At 39.0% G+C, this 24,840-nt stretch overlaps 1 protein-coding gene across 1 annotated transcript; it reads left to right on the top strand.

Moving 5' to 3' along the window:
- The first annotated feature begins 22,042 nt into the window (after positions 1 to 22,042).
- On the top strand, positions 22,043 to 22,453 carry LOC121432451 (histone H3.3A-like). Its single transcript, XM_041630442.1, has one exon. It carries the CDS (start codon positions 22,043 to 22,045, stop codon positions 22,451 to 22,453), a length of 411 nt encoding a protein of 136 aa, XP_041486376.1.
- Positions 22,454 to 24,840: the final 2,387 nt, after the last annotated feature.

Genomic DNA, 24,840 nt, shown 5'->3' with positions numbered 1-24,840 from the left:
TAGCCTCATATTCTAAAAGGAAAGCACAGCTATTCTAGAAGTTGTGCAAAATCCATTTTGTGCATGTAATAAAGTTATACCATTAATAACACTCTGAGTAGTTCCTCAAGAGCCCTTGTCTTTGTTTTCAATCAATGAGCTGTCTCTGTGAACTGACAGATCTGGGACCACGGTTGAAAGCTAATTTTCCATCTCAATACTCAATACCAGTTTATATAGTTGCCAGATTTTTCTGTTGTATCAGTGTACAATGCAGATAGCCTGGCAGCTACATTAGCTTTAATAGGGATGGAAATGGGTCTTTCTAGGCTGGAGCATCCTCACGGTTGCTCCGAGTGTCTGCCCATCTCAGCAACTTCATCTACAGTAGCATGCCCTCATATTTAGAGAACACATGGCATCACAGGTACTTCCAGACCTTTGACAGACAATGGTGCTTGTTCTCTGTACAACTACATACAGTTTAGTTTATAAATTAGACACAGTAAGATGTTAAGTGCAATAATAACTGAACAGAATGACTAAAATAATAACACTGCAATAAATGATAAATGAATGTGATCTCTTTCTCTCAATTATTTTCCTGCCTTGAGTTCACCTTTTTTTTTTTGTTGACATGCAACGATGCAGCCACTACATGATTTGACAAAGTGAGGTGAACAAAATCAGTGTTATGTTACTATGTGGAATCACTAGGCACAAACACCTCTATACTATCACAGTCAATCTGGTACCTAATATAGTTATTAAGTGACTAGCAGGTATAGCATAGTCAGAGCGGAGACAGCAAATGAGTAAGTAATTGAAGTTGTTTGCATCTTGGATGGGCTGAGGTGAGACTCCATCACATTTTCCAGAATGGCAGACAATATATAACTTAAGAAATGTTTGTTTCTTCCACCAAAGAACTTTTACAGCTGATAAACAGCTTTAGTAATGTGGCAGGATACAAGATCAACTCCAAAAAATCAGTCGCCCTCTTATACACAAAGGATAGGGAAGCAGAGAGGGAAATCAGAGAAGCTTCACCATTCACGATAGCCACAAACAGCATTAAATATCTTGGGGTAAATCTAACCAAGGAAGTGAAAGATCTATTTGACAAGAACTTTAAGGCATTGAAGAAAGAAATTGAAGAGGATACCAAAAAATGGATGGATCTACCTTGCTCTTGGATTGGGAGGATCAACATAGTAAAAATGGCAATTCTACCTAAGGCAATTTATAGATTCAATGCAATCCCCATCAAGATCCCATCAAAATTCTTCACAGATCTGGAGAGGACAATAATCAACTTTATATGGAAAAACAAAAAACCCAGTATAGCCAAAACAATCCTATACAATAAAGGATCTTCTGGAGGCATTACCATCCCTGACTTCAAACTCTATTACAGAGCTACAGTAATGAAAACAGTGTGGTACTGGCATAAAAACAGAGAAGTCGACCAATGGAATCGTATAGAAGACCCGGATTTTAACCCACAAACCTATGAACACCTCATTTTTGATAAAGGAGCTAAAAGTATACAATGGAAGAAAGAAAGCATCTTCAACAAATGGTGCTGGCACAACTGGATGTCAACCTGTAGAAGAATGAAAATAGACCCACATCTTTCACCGTGCACAAAACTCAAGTCCAAATGGATTAAAGACCTCAATATCAGCCCGAACACACTGAAAAGGATAGAAGAGAAAGTGGGAAATACCCTACAACAGATGGGCACAGGAGATCGCTTCCTATGTATAACCCCAGAAGCACAGACATTAAGAGCAACATTGAATAAATGGGACCTACTAAAACTGAGAAGCTTCTGCAAAGCAAAGGACACTGTCACTAAGACACAAAGGCAACCTACTGACTGGGAGAAGATCTTCACCAACCCCGCAACAGACAAAGGTCTGAAAAAATATATAGAGAACTCAAGAAACTAGACTTTAAAATGCTAATTAACCCAATTAAAAAATGGGGCACTGATCTGAACAGAGAATTCTCAACAGAAGAATTTCAAATGGCCAAAAGACACTTAAGGTCATGCTCAACTTCCTTAGCAATCAGGGAAATGCAAATCAAAACAACTTTGAGATATCATCTTACACCTGTGAGAATGGCTAAAGTCAAAAACACCAACGATAACCTTTGCTGGAGAGGTTGTGGAGGAAGGGGTACCCTCATCCATTGCTGGTGGGAATGCAATCTTGTGCAACCACTATGGAAGTCAGTGTTTCGGTTTCTTAGGAAATTCGGGATCAACCTACCCCTGGACCCAGCAATACCACTCTTGGGAATATACCCAAGAAATGCCCTATCATATGACAAAAGCATTTGTTCAACTATGTTCATAGCAGTATTATTTGTAATAGCCAGAACCTAGAAACAACCTAGATGCCCTTCAATGGAAGAATGGATGAAGAAAGTATGGAATATCTACACATTAGAGTACTACTCAGCGGTAAAAAACAATGACTTCTCGAATTTTGCATGCAAATGGATGGAAATAGAAAACACTATCCTGAGTGAGGTATCCCAGACCCAAAAAGATGAACATGGGATGTACTCACTCATAATTGGTTTCTAGCCATAAATAAGGGTCACGGAGTCTACAATAGGTGAATCTAAAGAAGCTAAGTAAGAAGGGGAACCCAAGGAAAAACATATAGTTATCCTCTTGGCTAAGGGAAGTAGACAAAATTGCCGGGGAGAAAATTGGGATCTTGGGGTGGGGTGGGTTGGGGGTTAGGGGAGATGGGGAGAGAAAAGTTAGAAGGGAAGGAGGTCGGGCCTTGGGAAAGCAGGAGGATTGGGATAAAGGAAGGTTGGACAGGGGAGCACGGAACCACAATTCTTAGTTAAGGGAACCACTTTAGGGTTGTCAAGAGACCTGACCCTAGAGGGGCTCCCAGGTGCCCAAGCTGAGGTCCCCAGTTAGTTCCTTGGGCAGTTGAGAATAGAGAACCTGAAATGACCCTATCCTTGAGCAATACTGACGAATATCTTGCATATCATCATAGAACCTTCATCTGGTGATGGATGGAGATAGAGACAGAGACCCACACTGGAGCACTGGACTGAGCTCCCAGAGTCCCAATGAGGAGCAGAAGGAGGGAGAACATGAGCAAAGAAGTCGGGACCACGAGGGATGCACCCACCCACTGAGACAGTGGAGCTGATCTATTGAGAGCTCACCAAGACCAGCTGGACTGTGACTGAAAAAGCATGGGATAAAACTGGACTCTCTGAACATGGCGAACTATGAGGGCTGATGAGACGCAAAGGACAATGGCACGGGGGTTTGATCCTATGTAATGTGATGGCTTTGTGGGAGCCCAGCCAGTTTGGATGTTCACCTTCCTAGATATGGACGGAGGTGGGAGGTCCTAGGTCTTACCACAGGGCAGAAAACCCTGACTGCTCTTTGGTCTGGAGAGGGAGGGGGAAAGGAGTGGGGGGAGGGGGAGAAGGGTGGGAGGAGGGGGCGTAGGGGGGGAGGAGGGGGAGGGAAATGGGAGGCTGGGAGGAGGTGGAAACTTGTTTTTTTTTTCTCCTTTTCTCAATAAAAAAAAAGAAATAAAAAAAAAGAAAAGAAATGTTTGTTTCTGTTACTGTTTCCAGGGAATGGCTTGCTGCCACCTGTTCAGGCCATTTTCAAAACATTATCCTCTCCCCTTTGGTACCTGGAATCCCAGTTTTATATTGACACCTCCATGCTGATACAACCTCTCTTAAAATGTGTTCTTTCTTGTCTTGATAAGGGTTTCTAGTGCTGTGAAGAGTCATCATGAACACAGCAACTCTTATAAAAAAATTCATTAGGTGGCTTACAGTTTCAGAGGTTTAGTTCATTATCATCTTAGCAGGGCATGGCGGCATGCTGGTTAACATGGTACTAAGAGTCCAACACCTTCATCCGAAGGAATAGGAACTGAAGTGAAACAGTAGTAGGCAGTATCCTGAGAATAGAAAACCTAAAACCCACCCCCACAATGATGGTCTTCCTCCAACAAGGCCACACCTCCTAATAGTACCATTTCTTATGAGATTATGAGGACCAATTACATTCAAACTATTGCATTTGTCATTACAGAAAATGAAGTGCCTTTGAGTCTTCCCTGGAAACCTAGGTAGATGATAGTTTTCCAATTATTTTTACTGTACAAATTTCTTTGGCTTGTCAACTCCCTATGACTGTATTTATTTCTTTCAGCATCATACATCATTCTAAAATCATCACTCCATTTACCATTATCATTTTTAAAGATAATCTTTAACAAAAACCAGCGAGCAAAATATAGTCAGTTTTAGAAACACTTATCAGAATGTTGAACATGAGTATATATTACTCATGTCAATAACTTATACTATAGCCTTTTTTCTCTCTCTCTCTCAAGATCAATAACTCCAAAATTCCCTGCTGTGCTTCAGTCCTTGACAAGACTTGTGCACTAAATTCCACGCTTCTTTTGATGGGCTCATTCTTTCTTTCCAGAACAATGTTTCTTGCTACCTTGGAAGCAAACCGGGCAAGTATAGACAAGAATTCATGAAAACAAATGTCACATTGCTTCAGAAAAACATTCTAAGGTATTCAGATACAGGGACGCTTATCACTTAACAAGAAAAAAGACTCATGTTTTGTATTGGCCATGAGATCAGTGAGATTAGATGTTTACAATTCTTGAGTTTATAAATTAATCAGCCTACTTCATGTTTCAAGGTTCTACTTCTTCTCAGTGTGTCTTCAATCTCATTTTTTGCTTTGTTACCACAATGATCAAACTCATTGTCTTGTTTTTAGTGTAAGCTGTCTTGTTCATTAAAAAGATAAACCTTTTTTTTCAAAAGGCATTCATTCACTAAGCTATCTGACTTTCAAATCATGCAGTCAAAATCAGCCATTCAAACTATAATCAATTACTTGTCATTGTTTTTGCATTGATTGAATATGTTAACCACTTAATCTCCCCATGCTCAATCTTCTATAAGTCCCTCAACCCAATTAGCTATAAGGGAATGCTTTAATAAGCACACATATATCCAGGTTTTAAAGATTTCTTAGTCTAAGAGGAAGCGAACTTCAAATTTCCATCCTGGTCTTCTTTCCAGATTTAGATGTTAAGTCCAATAGCCAGCTTTTTAGAAAACAGAATCAGAGATAGAGTTTGCATAGGAATCCGTTGTTGAAGATGCATAATCACAGAGGGCTGGGGATTTCAGTGAAGAAAGGAAAGGAAATGTAAAGGCGTGTGATCATTATACCAGCTTCGCAACAGCTCCACATGACAGTAGCTTGTTCCTTCAGTCCCTCCATTTATCTACTAAACACCTCCTTTGTTATGTGTTCCTGACCAGAATTTAGGGAACTTTTCTCCTTGCACATTGTGGCTACTGCTAAGCAACAAAAAGTACCTGTGGCTGACTGGACTACAGCAGTATGTATTTGCTATTGCCAAGAGTGCTGAGGAGGTCTTGCTGAAAGCCCTGGTGTTTGTAGATAGAAGAGAACAAGACACATTTAAAGCTATGTTAAAAGTGGAGGTGGTCATCAGCCTTTGTACGAGTGGTATCTGAATATACTGAAACTACTCAGTAGGGAAACTGTAATCACAGTCAATATAGGAAAAGATGATGATGTTACGTGACTCTGAGGAAATCCATAAGTTAAGACAGTGAAGGCACATGTTCACTTAATGGTGCCTGAGAGAACACTTCTTGGAGGCAGAATGATGTGGATATGAGAAATAATGCTAGATATGAGAGGTCACAACCACAGCTGAGACATAGCAGAGCACAGTGATTTACACATGACCTGGACTGGCAGCACAATGCAGCAATATTAAACAAACAAGCTCCTAAAGCAACCTGCAAAAGCCAAAGTTAGACTGTTATTAAAGTCATTAGCACATACAGTGTGTCCAAAGCAGCTGATAAAAGGTACAAGCAGGTCTCAGGGATGATTTTTCTGGAGGCAAACTGTGAACATTAGTGGTTACTAAAAATTATTTACAAGGTTATTCTTTCATTCTAAAAAGAATCCTCTGTCTTCTTAAGAAAGTACTTGCTTTGGTTAAAACACCCATTTTCTGGGAATAAGTATCCATTTTTCTTTTTAAAAAATACATAAATAAATACTTTCTTTCATTGTGATCTTATCACTGATAGCAATGTTATGTTCAGATTCTATTTTAAATAACGTTGACAAGAGAATCAGTTTTCTTAGCTAAAAATAGCCGTCGCGGTGAAGTCGGTTTGTCAATCACCTTGAGAAGTGAGGACTACACTGAAATTGTTTATTAAATGCACGGTGAGGGTGGAAATTGTTTATTAAATGCACGGTGAGGGTGGTAGGCATTTCCATGCTTATTATATGCTTAGTACAGGACAAAGAATCCTGTGCAAACTTTGGGTGATGGAGGAAGGATGGTTGAAACTGGTAAGTGTATGACAGAGGAAAGTGGGGATGACAACCAGGGAGCTACATTTTTTTAGAAAAAAATTTTAAACAAAGAATTAGTTCTACTATATTTTCCCATGAGTAATGCATCCCTAGTTTTTATTAAGATGGTATTTTTAGGGCCAGCAAGATGGCTAAGGGCACTTGATGCCAAACCTAATGACCTGAATTCAACCTCCAGAACCCACATAAAAGGAGAGAGATAACTCCTACAAGTTGCCTCTGATTTCCATATGCAGGTCATGCTATGCATTTGTGGTAGTCATTCCCAAACAAACAAACAAATAAACACACGTTTTTCTTTCTTTCTTTTTTATTGTTTTTTTTTTTTACTAAAGTAATGAATTCTCATTATTAAAACTAAAAGGCAAGAATGGACCATAAAATTGGATGCAGCAAGAGCCTGTCCATCACTCCCACCTCTAATCCCCTCCAAAAACTCACTGCTTCAATTTCTTCTGAAAAATACCTTCAGAACTATAATATATATTTCAAGACACATAATGTACCTGGCCATGCCATGCTGCATTTGACAAACACTGTGGCAATGTATAAGTGAGTGTGCAACAAGATGTTTTGTGCACATGTGCTAATCCACCTGCACCTCCATAGACTTGATAGTTACATAAAGAGATTAGTTTGCTGACCATGATCCATGGTACTCCAAATATATACACAGACCTCTGTTTCTGGTCTTCTTGGTATTTGATAGTTTTTCTTGACTGTTTGTTTTGTGACTGCTGCAGTTTTTCTATACCATTTCTATGCAATGCCTCTTCTAATTTCCATATCTAACCCTTTAGTTTTACATTGACAATATGTCTTGATAGGGTTCATTGAAATAATTCTCATTTATAGAATTTAGAAGCCAGTATTTGAGGGGAAAAAAAGAAAGAAATTTTGCTAAATTCTTTCTGTGTTCACCAAACTCTTTCCAGTACCTAGAAGAAGTCTTAGAAAATCATTTTACTGTTTGATGTGTCAGTACATCAGTCTCTAGAGCAGTGGTTCTCAACCTTCCTAATGTTGTGACCCTTTAAAACAGTTCCTAATGCTATGATGACCCCAACTAGAAAATTACATTGCTACTTCATAACTGTAATTTTGCTACTGTTATGAATTGTAATGCTACTTTCTGTGTTTTCTGATGATCTTAGGTGATGTCTGTGAAAGGATTATTCAACTCCAAAAGGGGTTGTGATCCACAGTTTGAGAACCATTGGTTAAAAAAGGAATCAGCATATGAAATACAAGCATGGTTCAAGCATAAGCTTCAGAAACATTATCAGCTCTTGGAGACACAGCTGCGGCTCCATAACCTTTGCAACTTCCATTTAGGGCAAAGGACCGTGTCAGCACTACACATTATTTAAGGCTTCTTATTCTACTGAATTAAGAATGTTCTTTTTCAGGACAGCTTGAGACAATAGGACTAGCATGTTCTGTTTTTATTGTACTTCACTGATGCAACGATAACATTCAGGAGCCTAAGAAAGTACTCAACTGTATGATGACCTTCCTAGTTATCAGAAACCCACAGTATCTGTGCCTTCAGCCTTACATAGCATCACCCTCCATGATGGGTATGAAAGTGTAGAATGTTCTCTTCTTTGTTTGTGGTCATCCTTGTCTCTCTGCTCTGTGGCTTATGCACAAAAGAATATGAAGTAGAATTTTCTTTCATGTTATCTGATTTGGCAGTTCCAAGTCTGCGTTAAACTCTGCATCATAAGCTCCATCCACTTCTGAAACCAGCGCACTGACCATTACTCACACTAAGACAGAAGTATTTCACTGTGCTCTGAAGTACTGATGAAATCATCTGAGTGTTAGCACTGGCTGCAAAAGTTAAAGACCAGCAACAGCATTCCCATTAGCACCAGGATGGAAGGATTTCTCACAGTGAAGCCATGGAGAGAACTTCAATAACTGCTTGTATCCGTGGCTTCATTCAGTTATGGAACTCCACAGCCACCCAAGCAAAAGAATGCTTCATAGTAAGTTAAACAAATATCCTTTCCTGATTTCCATCAATGCATGTAATGTATGCCACATGTCAGGTCAGTTTGTTTTAGATTGGGCCAATTATGTTCTTGCCCACGGTGTGCAGTATTTTCTAAAATAACTAAAAGCCTATATCTTTGTCTCTGTTTGAGAAAGCTTGTTAGGCATTTATACAGTATCTTTGAGGTTCATATCCACCCTATCTTCTAAAATTATTTTTCTTGTCATATCTCTTAGAAACCACTGATTTCATTTGCTGTATATAGTTGGTATTTCATGTGGGGTATCATTTTATGTATCCCCTTTCTTTCTGTGTCACCTGCTTTCCTTTTTTCCTCCCTTTTTTTTCTCCATGTTTTCTCTCTTTCTTCTCCCTCACTATTTGGAACAACACCGACTGGCCTTGAACTTGTTACCTTCCTATCCTTGCCTCCCAAACAAAACACTGACATTGTAGGCATGTGTCACCATGCTACTCCTGCTTCATTTTAATCCTCACTTTTGCCAGGATTAATCAATAAATGGCCTCAGAAAGGTTCACTGGAAATAAAACTTAAAGTACTTATATAGAAGAAATAATGTTTTCTCCTCACATCCACAGATGCCTGACTGGATATAGGATCCTTGATCAAAACCAATTTTCCTCAGAGTGATTACTATTACTCATGCTGTTTTTCCTAGAACAGAGTTCAGTGATCAAAAGTCAGATTTTATACTCAACTGTTATTTATCATTTTATCTCATTTCTTTCTCTTGAATATTTGTAAAATGTACCCATAACTGCTTATACATTAGCATTTATATTTTCTTTCAATATTCTTAATATAATTCAATGACTATTTTCATATAAATATTTATATTTATTTTAATTTTGTGAGGTGTTCTTGTTTTGATTCTTTGAAATTTTCCTTTCATGATCTCTCTTTGTGGAACTCAGATTTTAAAATTTATTGTATATACTGAATTTATTCTCTTTTTTTTTCATTTTGATTTTTAGACAAGGTCTCTCTGCAGAGCTCTGGCTGTCCTGGAACTCTTTATGTAGACCAGGCAGGCCTTGAATTCACAGAAATCTGACAGTCTGTGCCTCCGGAGTGTTGGGACTAAAGGCATGCACTACCTCACCCAGTCTAAATATATTTCTCATGTCATTTATTATTCTAATTCCCATTTCTATACTCTTTAGAAATATTTACTGGTGTATTTTCTCTTATGTTAAAGTTTGTGCTCAGGTTGATTCCTTTTTTGAAAAAGAACAATAAAATTTTAGCTCTAAATCATGTTTAGATTACTATTTTAAGTACTATCCATTCTGTTCTATAGATACCAAATGTTCTCAAATATTTATGATTATATTATCTAAAGGGAAATTTGCCTAGGCTTTTGGTTGGTTTTTTTTTTATGGTATCAGTTTACTTAGATTCTAAGCTTTTAGCTTGTTTGCTTGAATCTTTCTTTTCCTTCTGAGGCATTCCTTGGCATTTCTGATTCTCTGTTACCTACTCTAAATGCAGAATGAATGAACCAAAGACTGCTAAAATAACACATGGAAGTCCCCAGATATTTCCCTTCATTTCTCTGGAAAACCCTGGTTCCTCTCTCACCTGCCAGTGAATATGTTCCTGATTGTCCTTTTTTCTAAGGGACACTTTGAAAGGTAGTAAAGAATGGGGTGAAGCTTCAGGCTGCCCTCCTCTCTGTGGACACTTTTACAGATTAGTAGTGTGGAAAAACTTCATCCCATTGTCTCAGCCCCACTTCTGTCACAGGTGCCACCTGAACCTGGGGTCTGTGAGATGTGCTGACTGTGTGGGAGAACACCTCCTTTATCTGCTTATGCACACGTGTACTCGGGCCTACATCCTATTCCTTTTTCACCATCTGCCACCTTTCGTTCAGTTCCTGTTCTTGATCATTTGCTATACTCCCTCTTCTATGAGAGCCCTTACACTGCCAGCACAGTCGATGTCTTCATCGCCTTGTGTTGATATTTTTCTTACACATTTACTATTCCTTTGGTTCTTACGACAGAGAAAGGCCAACTGGTGTTCCATCAGTTATTCTAAGACTAAACTCCAAAGTATCAATAATAGACTAACAAAACTTAACAATCAAATAATTTGCAAACTGTTTATAAGTGTGAACACAAGATAGTTAACTGGGTGAGTGATGCAAACGTGATGAGTTGAGCTCTCAGAACCCACAGTGAAAAGGAAGGCTCATCCAAGAAAGTTGCCCTCTGGCACCCACTCTTGCACTGTGACATACATATGCCCACACTCGCACACACAGTTGTAGCACAAATAATATAAAGCCAGGGACAGATATTGGGGTTCAACCTGAAGATTAGAAAGGCAAAGCAGCCAAACTAATAGAGAGCTCTAAGCTCTATGAAATCTTCATACTGAAAGGGAGTGAGTTCCTGTCTCATCCTGCCTTATATTCCTCTCTAGTGCTGGGTTTAAAGGCGTGCACCACCACTGCCTGGCCTCTATGGCTAGCTAGTGTGGCTGCTGGGATTAAAGCTGTGTACAACCACTGCCTGACTTTTACAGTTAAACAGCGTGAGTGTTTTGCATTCTGGTCTTCAGGCAAGCTTTATTTATTAAAATACAACTGAAATATCACTACAAATAATATTGTTTAAATTATTAGTTACTTGATGTACTGTTCGCTAGTCAACCATTTGTTCCACAAAGAAACAAATGTCAGATCACAACAGGAGAAAAAGAACGGATAGTGAAAATTGTTTTATGGCCACAGAGAACATTCTCATTAATAGCTAGTCAATGTATCCTTGCTGGAATTCCAGGTTGCTTTAAAGAAAAAGAAAATCTGACTGAGGAGCAATTGCTTCAGATGTGTTCACTCCTGCCTGCTGTGAGCTCAATACCCAGCATTTTAAACCTAATCATAAAATGTATCCATTCTTTATATCCAGTGAGCTAAGAATTAATTTTGTCACTTTGATTTTCCATTAAAATTCCATGATTTCTTATTAATGTAAAAATAGGTCCCTTTACACTTCAGTGAAAGTCACTAATTTTTGAGGAAATTGATACAGTTTTACAGGACAGGACGAGGGTACGTTAGCCTGTAGGTTGGCTTGCATGCACAATTTCTATCCCACTGACTTTTGAGAGGCCAATCATCTGTAATTTAGCAGAGATTGTAGTGTCGGAGCCTTTTGCAGATTCCATTTCTTTTACTTTTGAGAGTGCTTGTCTACTTGATAAAAAGAATAAAAAGGAGAAGAAAAGAAAAAGACATTTCCTATCTTGTTTCTTAAATTCAAATGAGTAGATAATATTCCTTGATTGCCCCCTCACCTAGCTCCAGATGGGTGTCAGTCAAGGGGCTCAAGGCAGTGTTTCTAAAAGGAAGCAGATTTGACTGTTTGAGCTTTGAATATCAACTATCTTGCCAAGCCGCCAGTCAATGAAATCATAAGCAGATCGCCGAGGGCCTGCCAATTTAGTACTAGCTTATATTTGGTGACAAGACAGCACATTTAAAGGCAAATGTACTCTTGAAATTGCTGTGTGGTCTCGTAGGCATAGGGTAACGGGACAACAGTGTCCTCTTTTTCTTATTCTTCCACTCCCCCCTATTTCTCTCCCTTCCTCATACCCTCCTTCACTTCTTTTCTTGTAATTTTTAATGTTAAGAATATCATCTTGCAAAAGAGTCAAGCGTGGCCTATGGTTAATGTAGTGTGAGAGGGTTGCCAGGGGGTTTGGTCACAGTCCTTTTATCTTCTTAATATTCTTCATAATTGGCCGTCCTTCCTCTCCTATGCCTACTCACTAGAACTTTGACTCGTTAGACTGTGGTTCTTCAGTCACAGTAAGAAGTGTGTCCTGGACATTCACATATCCAGTCTCTTTCTCTTCTACACCTAGGAGTCTCTGGTCTATGTTGGCAATACATCTATAAAGAAAAAAGCAAAGAGAGAAATCAACTTTTAAATGAGATATCCCTCACACCCTGGAATTCTCCTATAGTTAGGGATGTCCATATGACCCAGTTCATCTAATTAAGTATAAACAGAGCTATCTTCTGAATCTAGTGTCCATAAATATTTTAAAGCAGTGGTGGGGGGCACAGCGTGTTGGGCCTCCCTTTTGGAGCTTGCCCTCCTTTTTAACCAGAGCCAAACACCATTGCCCAGAGGATCATCAGCCATGCTACAACCACGAGCGTGAAATTAAGAAGTGCAGGATCAGGAGCCGCTCTCTCAGCCCCAAGTGGCTAACCAGGAGAAAAGTCAGGCTCTGTGGATTTATGACACTGAAAACCAGAACTCTTGAGGACTGCTGGCATGTTCCTCCCTGAGACTGGCAGCAAAATGAGCACTTCAAAGAGCAAAATAGATCCCTGCCTGACTACTTTGCACTGAGGAAATTTTGTTGTTGTTTGTCCCCTGGAGTTTAGCAGTCATAAGCAAGTCCCCTCACACAAGACTTCCAGTTTCCTTAGGGACCTGAAGTTTCCTGAGTTGAAGCAATATTTTGAACAATCAGAGAAGTTTTGCTTACCTTCAAGGCACCTAATCTAACTAGCATAGCAGAGAATGCAACTATATCTTCACTCTGACGCTGACTTGCAGGGCTCATAAGCCCACCCATCAGTTTTCCACACCCTTTAAATGAAGGAAGCAGTTATCTGAGTCCCCTTCTGGATGAGGTGGAGGAACTTCTGAAGAAGTGTCAAAACTTTCAAAAAACTTTCCACAAGAAGAGGCTTCATTGGTCCTAAGGACAAACAATGAAGGCATCAAATTTCAGTCGCTCCTTCTTTTAATTAAAAGCAAATGACGGAAGTCACTTCCACAGGAACTGGCTCTCTTCCTTCCCTTGGAAATGTTTTCCTTTACAGGATACTGGGTTGTAGTGAAAAGAGCGGCGGGGCTGTGTCCCCAGCACCCCTGCCGCTTGGCTAGTTTATGGCCCGAAATTACAACACACAAACTGTATTCATTTAAACACTGCTTGGCCCTTTAGCTCTAGCCCTTACTGGCTAATTCTGATATCCCGATCAACCCATCTCTAATAATCTGTGAGCACGGGTCTTACCGGGAAGATTCTAGCCTACGTCCATCCTGGGTCGGAGCTTCATCGCATGTGTCTGCCCAGGAGAGGAGAGGATGGCGTCTCTGAGCTCACTTCCTCTTCCTCCCAGCATTCTGTTCTGTTTACTCCACCCACCTAGGTTCTAAGCTATGAGCCCAAGCAGTTTGTTTATTACTTAGCCAATGAAATCAACAGATTGATATATGACACTCTCACATCACTTCCCCTTTTTCTGTTTAAACAAAAAAAGAAAGGCTTCAACCTTAACATAGCAAAATTACACATAACAAAACAGTTATCAAGTAAAAATTACAATAATCTTTATCATAACTAAGGAAAACTATAACTATAACTAACTATTCTTAACTCCATCAAAGACTCCAGAAAGATACACTATTACCTAAGCAAACAAGAAAAAAGCAACTTTTAAAACTCTAGAAATGACATAGACATCTCGCTGCCTGGACAGTCACCCAAAGTTCCTCTGTACCATTGGGGCATCCATCTTCGGCCTACAGGACCATGGTATCCAGAGACATTTCCATGAAGCAGGACATTTCAAAGTCAGTTCAGTCACTATCTGTTGTGTCCTGAAGAATGTCTCACAGACTCTTTCATGAATCAGGAACCCCGAAAGATCATCTCACCTTTAGGCAAGTTTAGTAGTTCTCTCTCTGTGTCCAGTTTATGCAATAGTCCAGACAAGAACAGTTTCTTGCCCAAATGGCTATCAAACTCCATAAGGATCCTCTTTGATGCCCATCTTCTTCTTGAAGTAGATTGGTGCTGCCAGGAGCAGAGTGCCTCATTGTCATGAAAAGTCCTAAGTTATTAAAACATTAAATGCCATATTCTGCAGTCTTTGAAAGATGTGAAGTATGTCTATCTAACTAAAATGTATCTCTATATATCTAGAAAATCTAACTAACATGACTACAAGCTTGACTATTACTGATGATTATCCATTAACCTATATTTCTTAATTATACATTACATTTTTAATGAACTACACAATCACAATATCTTAATCAATAGCAGAAATATGCATATACATATAACAAAATTGACCTTAAATCTGTATCAATAAAGCAAAATCTATACTAATGCAAATTATTCATATCTATATCATATCCCCCCTTTAAATGTTAAAGAACATTTATAAACCATATTTGGGAACATGGGCGCAGTTTTTTCTCTCCAAACTGCTTCCTGCTGAATGGGGGCGTCGTTAATTAGGTCTTTCATGGTATAACCTGTGTGCTAGTTTCATCTCAGTTGGCAGTTGAGCGAAGCAATTTTCTGAAGATGTTCACAGCAACCATTCAGGAGGGCGTGGTCCATCATACCATATCGGAAAAGAAGAAATGAACAGGGTCTCATCCTCTGTGAAAACAAAATAAGAAACTCCTTTCCAAAGTATCATGTCATTAGATCCAAATTTCAAATTCAAGGCATTTTCAAAATATCTATGTTAGATTAGTTCAGCAGCATTTATAAATAAATATCTTTTAGCAGCTGTTGCTCTTTCCTCAGCATTCAAACAATTCAAAGACAGCATAATAGCATACAGTATCAAGATTCTTTGTGTATTTTCCATCTTTGTGCAGCTTTGTTTTAACCTCTATTTTGTTTATTTTTACTTTTAACTTTTTGCTTTTTGAGACAGGTTCTCTGTATCTTTGACCTGGAATAACTCTGTATACCAGGCTATCCTTGAACTCTCAGAGATCTGCCTGTCTCTGCCTCCCAGGCATTTGGGATTAAAGGCGTATGCTACTACACCTGGAACTCACAGAGATCTCTTTGTCTCTGCCTTCTAGGCACTGGGATTAAAGGCGTGTCTACCACACTTGAAGTCACAGAGGTCAATCTCCCTCTGCCTCCCAAGTGTTGGGATTAAAGGTGTGTACTACCACACACAACAACTCTCTTCCTTTTTTTTTTTACTTTAAGAACTTCAACTTTTAGCTTGCATATATTTTTAACACACTGTAAACCATTTAGAAATTTCTTTATCTTTGAATCTCTCTTTACTATATATCTTTCTTTTTCTGAACACATGAGTCTTCAATTTACCAAGCAATATCAGTAGGACTAAAGCCGTGGCTTTGCCAGCTAGATCCAGTCCATTCCTTAGCTTTCCAGCCTCATGGCTGAGGTACTGGCTGTAGCCATGTTTACTGCCACAACTCTATGGCATTTCAAGGTCCCTGCCAGCAAGCGATCTTCAGCAGCCTGTGCTTGCAAACCGCACCAACCGCCTGCATAAAAGAGTCAGAGTTTGTCCTGGCAGGACAGCCCAGAAAGCTGGCATTTTTAAATGGCGCAGCTTTTTTCCTGCTACGGCTGAAAACCGAAAAGCATGCGTTCAGCTTTTCGTCAACACCGTTTAAGTGTTTCTTGGCAGGACCTCTTAATGAGCTGCAGGGTTTTGCAGCTAAAGCTGAGTCAGGAAGCCTCTCTTAGATGAGAGTGCTTGCTTGCCTCTAGCAAGCAGAGCAGACCCAAGAAATTGCCACAAGAAACATGCTTTACTCTATTCTTTTCCAAGCTTTCTCAGGCTTTCTGTGGACTCAGTTATCCACACGTCTGGGCGCCATTTTGTAGCGATAAGCGTGGCGGGGCTGCGTCCCCAGCACCCCGGCCTCCTGGCTAGCTTATGCCCCGAAATAACAACACACAAACTGTATTCATTTAAACACTGCTTGGCTCATTTTCTCCAGCCCTTACTGGCTAATTCTGATATCCTGATCAACCCACCTCTAATAAACTGTGTATCTCCAGTCTTACAGGGAAAGATTCAGCATGTCTGACCTGGCGTCTTGCTTCATCGTGTGTGTCTGCCCGGGAGAGCAGAGCATGGCCTCTCTGAGCTCACTTCGTCTTCCTCCCAGCATTCTGTTCTGTTTACTCCAACCACCTATGTTCTAAGCTATGAGCCCAAGCAGTTTGTTTATTACTTAGCCAATGGAATCAACAGATTGATATATGACACTCCCACATCACTGGGTATTTGTTTTGTTTGTCCTCACTATGAGAGAAACTTTCTCCTATCAATATACTAACCAACACGATAAACTCATTTTAGTTTACATAAGACCAGAACCACTAAAGTCAGCCTGTCTGTCTGATGCAACATTGATATTTCTTTGGATGCAATAGCATTCATTGCATTTTTTAAAAAATGGAACTGGTCACCATCATATTAAGAATAACTGACTTCAGGGTCTAAAGAGATGATTCCGTGGTTAAATGAACTGGCTGCTCTTGCTAAGAACCTGAGTTAGATTCCCAGATGCTACATAGCAGTTCATAACTATCCATAACTCTAGATCCAGGGGATTTGATATTGCCTTCTGGCTTCTGCAGGCACCAGGCATGCAAGTAGTGCATAGACATACAAGTAAACAAAACACCCTTACATATATATATATATATATATTTTTTTTTTTTAAAGAAAATGGTTGACTTCATTCATTCATGTGCTTTGTTTAAGAGGAAGCTCTTCATGATCTTCTTATAAGGGTAAATCTCTCCAGAATTTGACACAGGAAGAAAACTAAGTGAGTCCGTGGTGTTTGGTTTTCATTTTTGTCATTTTACTTATTATTATTATTATTATATGTGCGTGATGCGTGTGTGTGTTTGGGGGAGGAGGCATGTTTGCAGATGTGGAGGTTGGAGAACAAATTTCAGTTGTCAGTCTACCCTTTCACAGTCGTTTCCAGAGATCAAACTCAGGTCTTCAACATCACTTAGCAAGTGCCCTTAGTCTATTAGTTGTCTAGCTGACCCCTGAAAACAGAGTTTTAGCCGACATATGGGTGAGAATCATTTATATCTGGTTCTATTTACGTATTTTAAAGATAAAAAATAATCACACCAAAATAGGATGTGGAATTTAGTTTAGTTTAGTTAAAGATGCACTTTAACTTACTTTATCAGATTTTTACACTAAAGTTGGTAGCTTAAATAAGATGCAGGGGCCTTAAGAAGGAGCTGTGAATAATTAACATACAGTAACAAAGTTATCTAGTCTACTATTAAAACAGCTGTCCTGGGGACCTTGTCAGATAAGGATTTCTTTCTTTTACACCGCAGAAGTTGCTGTGTGCTATATTCTGTGACATTTCCTTATTTGCATTGCTGTTAAGAATCTCCTTCTACCTACACCTACCCTTCTCCTAACCCAGTAATACTCACCAGTTTGTTGGAGCTTTTCAGTCTGAGGTAACACATGGAAGCAATTTCTTTTGCCTAATCTCTTTGGCTCCATTTTGATACAAGTATCTGTGGGGGTTGGAGGGAAATGACCCCATTGGCTCATAGATTTGAATATTTCATCATCAGAGACTTGCACTATTGGGAAGGTTAAGGAGCTGTGGCCTCGTTGGAGGAAGTGTGTCACTGGATGTGAGCTTTGAGGTTTCTAAGTCCGGAGGAGTCTCCCTCTTCCTACTGCTGGCAGAGGCAGATGTAGAACTTTTCTCCAGCACCACGTCTGCCTGCACATCACCACACTCCCTGCCATGATGAAATAGACTAAACTCTAGGACTATAAGCAAGTCCCAATTATTTGTATTGTTTCGTATGAGTTACTGTGATCATGGTCTCTCTTCTTGGACATAGAACACTAAGACACTATCCCGTTCATTTTTGAGATTTTTTTCATTCTCTCCTTTCCACTTCTGCTATTAAACATGTTTTGCTTTTTTGTTTCTCAAGTAGATCTTCATTCTAATTTCTCAAAACCGTTTCCAGCATTGCTTCAAATTACTGTTGCTCACCTTGAAAGGTCTATGGGATATGTGTCCATCCCTTTGAATAGAAGCCTTGGTACTTCCTGCTCTGATTCCAGCTTGTATTTGGCTTCCATTTCTACACTGAGAACATCTGCATTGTGCTCCAGGGCCCCATTCACAATTTTCTCTGTCTTCTCATTTCTTCAATTCTTTTGTTTCTTTGCAGGAAAAACAAACAAATAACAATAAAAACTGTATTTCTCCATCTTCTTCCTCTTTTCTAGTCTTTTGGTTGAAAATGACAAAACCTCCCTTTGAATTTACACAGTACTCCACGGGAGAGAATCAAGACTGGGAATAATGATGCAGATTAAAATACATTGGTATTTCATATAACTCTAGAAGGCTGGTATTTCTCTTCCTAAACTGAGACCAACAATACAAATGTCAAACAGATAAAATTCTCAGAATAGTACATGACAAAAGCTAAAGTATCAAATAACACAAGCTATAGCTGTTTATAATTAAAATTTTATATAATTTTATGCCTGTATGTAATGCAGCCTGATTTATTTATCTTTATTTAATAGTGCAGGAGAATTATCTGTATTCTGTCAATTATGTTTTAAATAAAAGCTGATTGGCAAGGCAGGAAGTATAGGTGGGAAGACCAAACAGAAAGTATAAATGATGCAAGGAGAACAGGAGAATTTTGGGAAGGAGGAAGCTGATTTCTCCCACTCCTGCCCAGACCACCAAAGCAGCAGGATGTGATCTGACCCATTGAAAAAGATACTGAGCCACATGGCTAACATATATCAGAATAATGGGTTAATATAAGCTACAAGAGCTAATAAGTAGCCTAACCTAATGGGCCAATCAGCTTTATAACTTATAGAGATCTCTGTGTGATTTTCTTTGGGGCTTGCCGGCTGTGGGGTACCGGGCGGGACAGAAAATCCCAACAAGCAGGGCCCATTCCATGTTACAATTTAATCCTTAGAGTGTTAGGGTACTGATTGTCAAACTCAAGGCTTCGTGTGAGCTGGACTCTCTGCCTTCCACTCCTCTCTGACTCACCATTTATATGTCAATGTCTTGCCCTGAAATTTATCACATGCTCAGGAGTACTTAGGATGTGTACCAATGACAACTACTCAACATTGGGCTTTTGTGGCATGTACAATGTTAAGAGTAATTCTTATATTATGTTACATTAAAATTGGCAAAAATAACATTTTTGTGAGTTGATAATTAGGTGGAAAGTTTTGGTTTGTACCTTAAAAAATATTTAAGGGAGAACCTGATAGTCAACTAAATACTCCAGGCTAAAGTTGACTATTTTAAAATAGCACAATAAGTGAGAGAGTATATTTAGAACTCTATTTTATTATCGCATCTTGCCCATCAAAAATATGTTCATCAAAACTATTTAATATTCAGGCATTGTATAATAAGTTCCACACTGCATTAGTGGGTGTATGGCATTGGCAAATAGCAACACTCCACTGTAGGCAGTTAAAAACAAATACTAATCAAAGAATTTCAATTGTAACTTCATTTTGTATGTAATAAATATCACTATGACCCTATAGGTCAAAATAAATTGAAATATCTTATGTTAGATAAATTAGGAAGAAATAAGAAACTCTAGACAAGAAAAATGTTGCTATGGAAACCTTAATATTAATAAGCCACTTCTGAAGTCTCTGCAGCCTTAGTCTGCTTTTGGCATTTAACTTTCTTCTCAGCTTTTTGTTTGAGGAAAATAAAAAAGTCCCTTCACTGCTGAGCCTTGAAATGTTACAATGGCAATCTGTTTGATAGTCATCTGATATCTGTGATAATAACTCAGCCTGCTTACTACTCCATGGTATAAAGACAATTTAATTGGGCTGAAAAAAAAGGTAAAGAAACAGCTTGTTCATGCTGAGTTAGAATATTTCCTTCCATGGTTGGTCCATTAGAAGGAGTAGAACAATTTTAGCTCCAGGTCACACAGCTGACGAAAAACGACTCTCTAAATCCATCTGTAAAGGCATTCTGTGATGTTTTATTAGCATAGCATTCTCTGAATCACTAAAGTCTATATTGTTTGAGAGAGGAAAAAGTGCAGATGACTTCAGCTAATAAGTGAGTCAAAAGTACCATGTTGAGCCTAGCCACCTCTGGCTCCTATATTTGTCAACTGTATCTTATTCCCTTAGCAACTCAGATGTAACACAGCCACCTACGTGTGTGCTAAGCTGGGACTTAATGAAGCTTAATCAACTTCTGCATTGTGTATCTTATCTGCATGTGTTGTGCTGTTGATCCTCTTCCACCCTGCCTATGTACTCAGTAACAACCATCAGGAAGGATGATGCTCTTTTCTAGGGAGTGTCTCAGGATCCATGGTTTGGTCAGAGGATGCATGCTGTCTTTGTACATGATTCCTTGATAAAACAACCTTCCATGTACAAATGAGAGTCTGCCTTCCTCCACACAGGTGTCTAGAATTATTTTTAAAGCCATCAAATTCACTACTTGCTTTTTCCCATTAGGGCTGAGGTCTAAACTCCAAGTAAAGGTAAGTGGATAGAAGACTTTATAAGGCTTTCAGTTAAACATATTTTTTTATAAGGATGCCTCAATTCTAGTTCAAAACATTTGGGATAAACAGGGTGTGCTTTCTAGTTGCTATGATGTTGATGCTGTGTATGGAAACATTATGTAAGAAAATTAGGGTTCCCATGTCACTTTTAAAAAATGGATCCTAAATTTGAATGTAACAAAGAGCAATAGCACACTGTCTCCCTGCATTCACTAAGAGGAACCAAGATAAAAATGAGGCTATGAAAAACATGCATCTCATTATTGCATCCTTAGCCATTCAGACTCCAAAGTGTTGCTTCAAATCACCTAAAGTGTGCCTTTTGAGAGCTCCCGTTAGCTTTACACTAATGAACAACTCATCTATTTCCATAAAACAAGACACAAGTTACCAGTGAGTTACAAGGAATGCAGATAAAATGATTGACTACCAAATTGGCTACCTTGTGGACTAATGTTCTCTTAAGGAAGAGTATTTGAATAGTTTAATGTGTGTGTGTGTGTGTGTGTGTGTGTGTGTGTATTTTCCCCAAAAAAGTTTGTCATCATTACTTTGACCTCGAATGTACATTAATGTGTGCTTCTATTAAAAATTAAATTCAGATTTTAATTGTTTCTGTTTCTAAAAATCTAATTGGTTATAAATGTAACTTCACATTTATTGCTTAGAACAATAGCTCCATACATGAGAGCATTCTTGTAGAACTGGCTTATGGAAGAACTAAGCTTTCAGAATCAGTTTGCTGAGACATTCTCAGGTCTTACCACAATAAACACTGTCTAGTTGGTCAGCACGTATCACCACATAGAATTTTAAGCTGGGACAATTCAAGGAAACCATTTAAATAGAGATATTTGGGGTGGAGGGAGAATGTTCTGGGGTTGAGTATTTTTGCTCTTCTGAAGGACTCTCGTGCAGTTCTCAACATCATCTCAGCAGTCTCACAGCTGCCTGTATTCCAGCACTGGGGTATTTAGCATCCTTTTCTGGCCTCATTGAACAATGTGTATACATGTGGTATTTATTTACAAAGTTCCATATACTTAAATTTAATAAGAAGAATAATTAAGGTATTCACAGCCTTTGCCGTGCCGCCGCAGCTCTCTAACGCCAGCGCCGCCTCTTGCTTGCCGAGCTCCAGCTGAAGGAGAAGGAGGATAAGTAAGGAGGTGCCCATACCATGGCTAGTACAAAGCAGACTGCCCGTAAATCCACTGGTGGTAATGCACCCAGGAAACAACTGGCTACAAAAGCCGCTCGCAAGAGTGCGCCCTCTACTGGAGGGGTGAAGAAACCTCATCGTTACACGCCTGGTACTGTGGTGCTCTGTGAAATCAGATGCTATCAGAAATCCACTGAACTTCTGACCCGCAAACTCCCCTTCCAGCGTCTGGTGCGAGAAATTGCTCAGGATTTCAAAACAGATCTGCGCTTCCAGAGCGCAGCTATTGGTGCTTTGCAGGAGGCAAGTGAGGCCTATCTGGTTGGCCTTTTTGAAGATACCAACCTGTGTGCTATTCATGCCAAACGTGTAACAATTATGCCAAAAGATATCCAGCTAGCACGCTGCATACGCAGAGAACGTGCTTAAGAGTCCACTATGAGGGGAAACATTTCATTCTCAAAAAAATTTTTTCCTCTTCTTCCTGTTATCAGTAGTTCTGAATGTTAGATATTTTTTCCATGAGGTCAAAAGGTACCTAAGTATATGATTGCGAGTGGAAAAATAGGGGACAGAAATCAGGTATTGGCAGTTTTTCCATTTTCATTGGTATGTGAATTTTTAATATAAATGAAAGTTGTAAAGCATTAATGCAAGCAAAATGTTTCAGTGAACACATTTCAACAGTTCAACTTTATAACAATTATAAATAAACCTATTAAAATTTTCTGGACAATGCCAGCATTTGGATTTTTTTAAAATAAGTAAATTTCTTATTGACGGCAACTAAATGGTGTAACCAAATGTAACGTTTTTATCATACAGTAGACTCCATCATTCACTACACTCTAAATGTAACGTTTTTATCATACAGTAGATTCCATCATTCACTGTACTTTTCTAACTGAGTTGTCCTACATGCAAGTACATGTTTTTAATGTTGTCTGTCTTCTCTGCTGTTCCTGTAAGTTTGCTATGAAAATACATTAAACTAAAAAAAAAAAGAAGAAGAAATTTTAAAAAATAAAAATGCTACTACTAATTCACAATGTAATTCTGAATAATAAAACCATTGCTTTTATTTTTATATCTGTACAAATAATGGGATGTTTGCTGGCTTATCTTTCTGGGCCACTTCAAGGTATATTCATGGCCTCTGACTTGCCTTCTCAGTTTGCTTTGAGGTGTTTCTTAAATATGAAGTATTAATTTACACTTCACACCCATTTGCCATTTAATTGCAATAAGAAATGTTACACATGGATGTTTCTTTTCCCCTAAATATGCCCACCATCAACCCTAAATCATTTAAGATTATTTAACCACTTGGTTACAAAAGGAGTATTCTAAAAATATAGGGAAAAAATAGGGCAAGTCCAAATTTAAACAGTTTTTTTCTCAAAAGCCAATAGAAGGGAATTATTTTAAAATGTAGAGATGAAGGTCACAGCTGGACACCTCGGGTTTGTTTTGGACATGATGTTAATCATCTTAGTCACCTGAATTCCCATCATTAAATGGATGCAGTGGATCAGACCAGTTTCAACATGAATGTGCACATCCTGCTGCAAGCTTCCTCTCGGGGAGACAAGTGACCAGCAAACAACACTGCTGTGTGCCCTCTCCATGTTAGTGTTAGAGTTCTGAGAGGCAAGGTTCCCCAACCTTCGTAGAAGTGTTGTAGTTCTGAGGGGAACAGAAAGGAATTCTATCAGTTAGGAGCCAAAGAATAACACAAAGCAATGCTTCACAGCAACAAACTCATAGAAGTGCTGTGTAGTGAAAGACAGAAGAGGCTGGCTGCCTCTGCTCTGGTAAGAAACAGCAAAGAACTGAGCAGGAGGCAGACTTTATATTGGGTTTCTTGGAGAGGTGGCCTGGGAATGGTGTGATTTCAAAATCAGAGATTAGTGGGGTTTTTGAGCTCAGGGATTGGTGGGATTTCCAGCTCAAAAACTGGTGAGTTTTCAAAACCCGGAAGTGAGCTCTGACTTTCTGTCCTACATACTCAAAGGACATATGGATGTCATGTACGTGCCATTCTGGATTTCATGTTATCTGAGAGATTGCATAAAATACACTATAATTTAGTTGCCATTTTGCTTTCCCAAAATGATTTTGTTCATGCCGATATTCATGTGAAACAAGTCTGTCTGAATAGTCTATACTGATGCCACAACATGTGATCACAATGCACAGCAGCCAGCATTGCTTACTGCAGGCTCTAGGGCTGTGGGACAATGCTCTTATACCCTGTAAAGATTTGCCACTTGTATTTTAGTAAAACACTGACTAGCCAGTAGCCAGGCAGGAAGTATAGGGGGGGTGATCAGACTAGGAGAATTCTGGGAAGAGGAAAGACTCAGTCTTCAGTCACCATCCCGATGTAGAAGCAGGATGAGAGTGCTTCACTGATAAAAGGTACCATGCCACATGGACTACATAGACAAGAATTATGGGTTAATTTAAGTTGTAAGAGTTAGTTAGTAATAAGCCTGAGCTAACTGGCCAAACAGTTTAATTATTATAAGCCTTTGTATGTTTCTTTGGGATTAAATAGCTGAGGGACCAGGTTGAACAGAAGCTCTATCTACATTTTAGCTTCTCAAATTTTTTGGAAATATATTAATTGGAAACTTTGAGAAGTAATTCAGAGATGAGATATAAAATAATAAGAAGTTACACAGTCTCATCCTTGTTTGAAGGACTTCTTAAGTTTTTTAATTTTGTGGAGCCTCAGAAAGTTTTATTACAAACTTCAAATGGAGAATTTGAAAAGAAAAGGAGGCTTGTGAGTATGCAACCACTGTGGTACT

The sequence above is a fragment of the Microtus oregoni genome, unplaced genomic scaffold (genome assembly GCF_018167655.1).
Source record: "Microtus oregoni isolate MIOR12 unplaced genomic scaffold, Mior012 000034F_ref0000314, whole genome shotgun sequence".
Taxonomy (NCBI): Eukaryota; Metazoa; Chordata; class Mammalia; order Rodentia; family Cricetidae; genus Microtus; species Microtus oregoni.
This window is presented reverse-complemented; position numbering and strand designations above follow the sequence as displayed.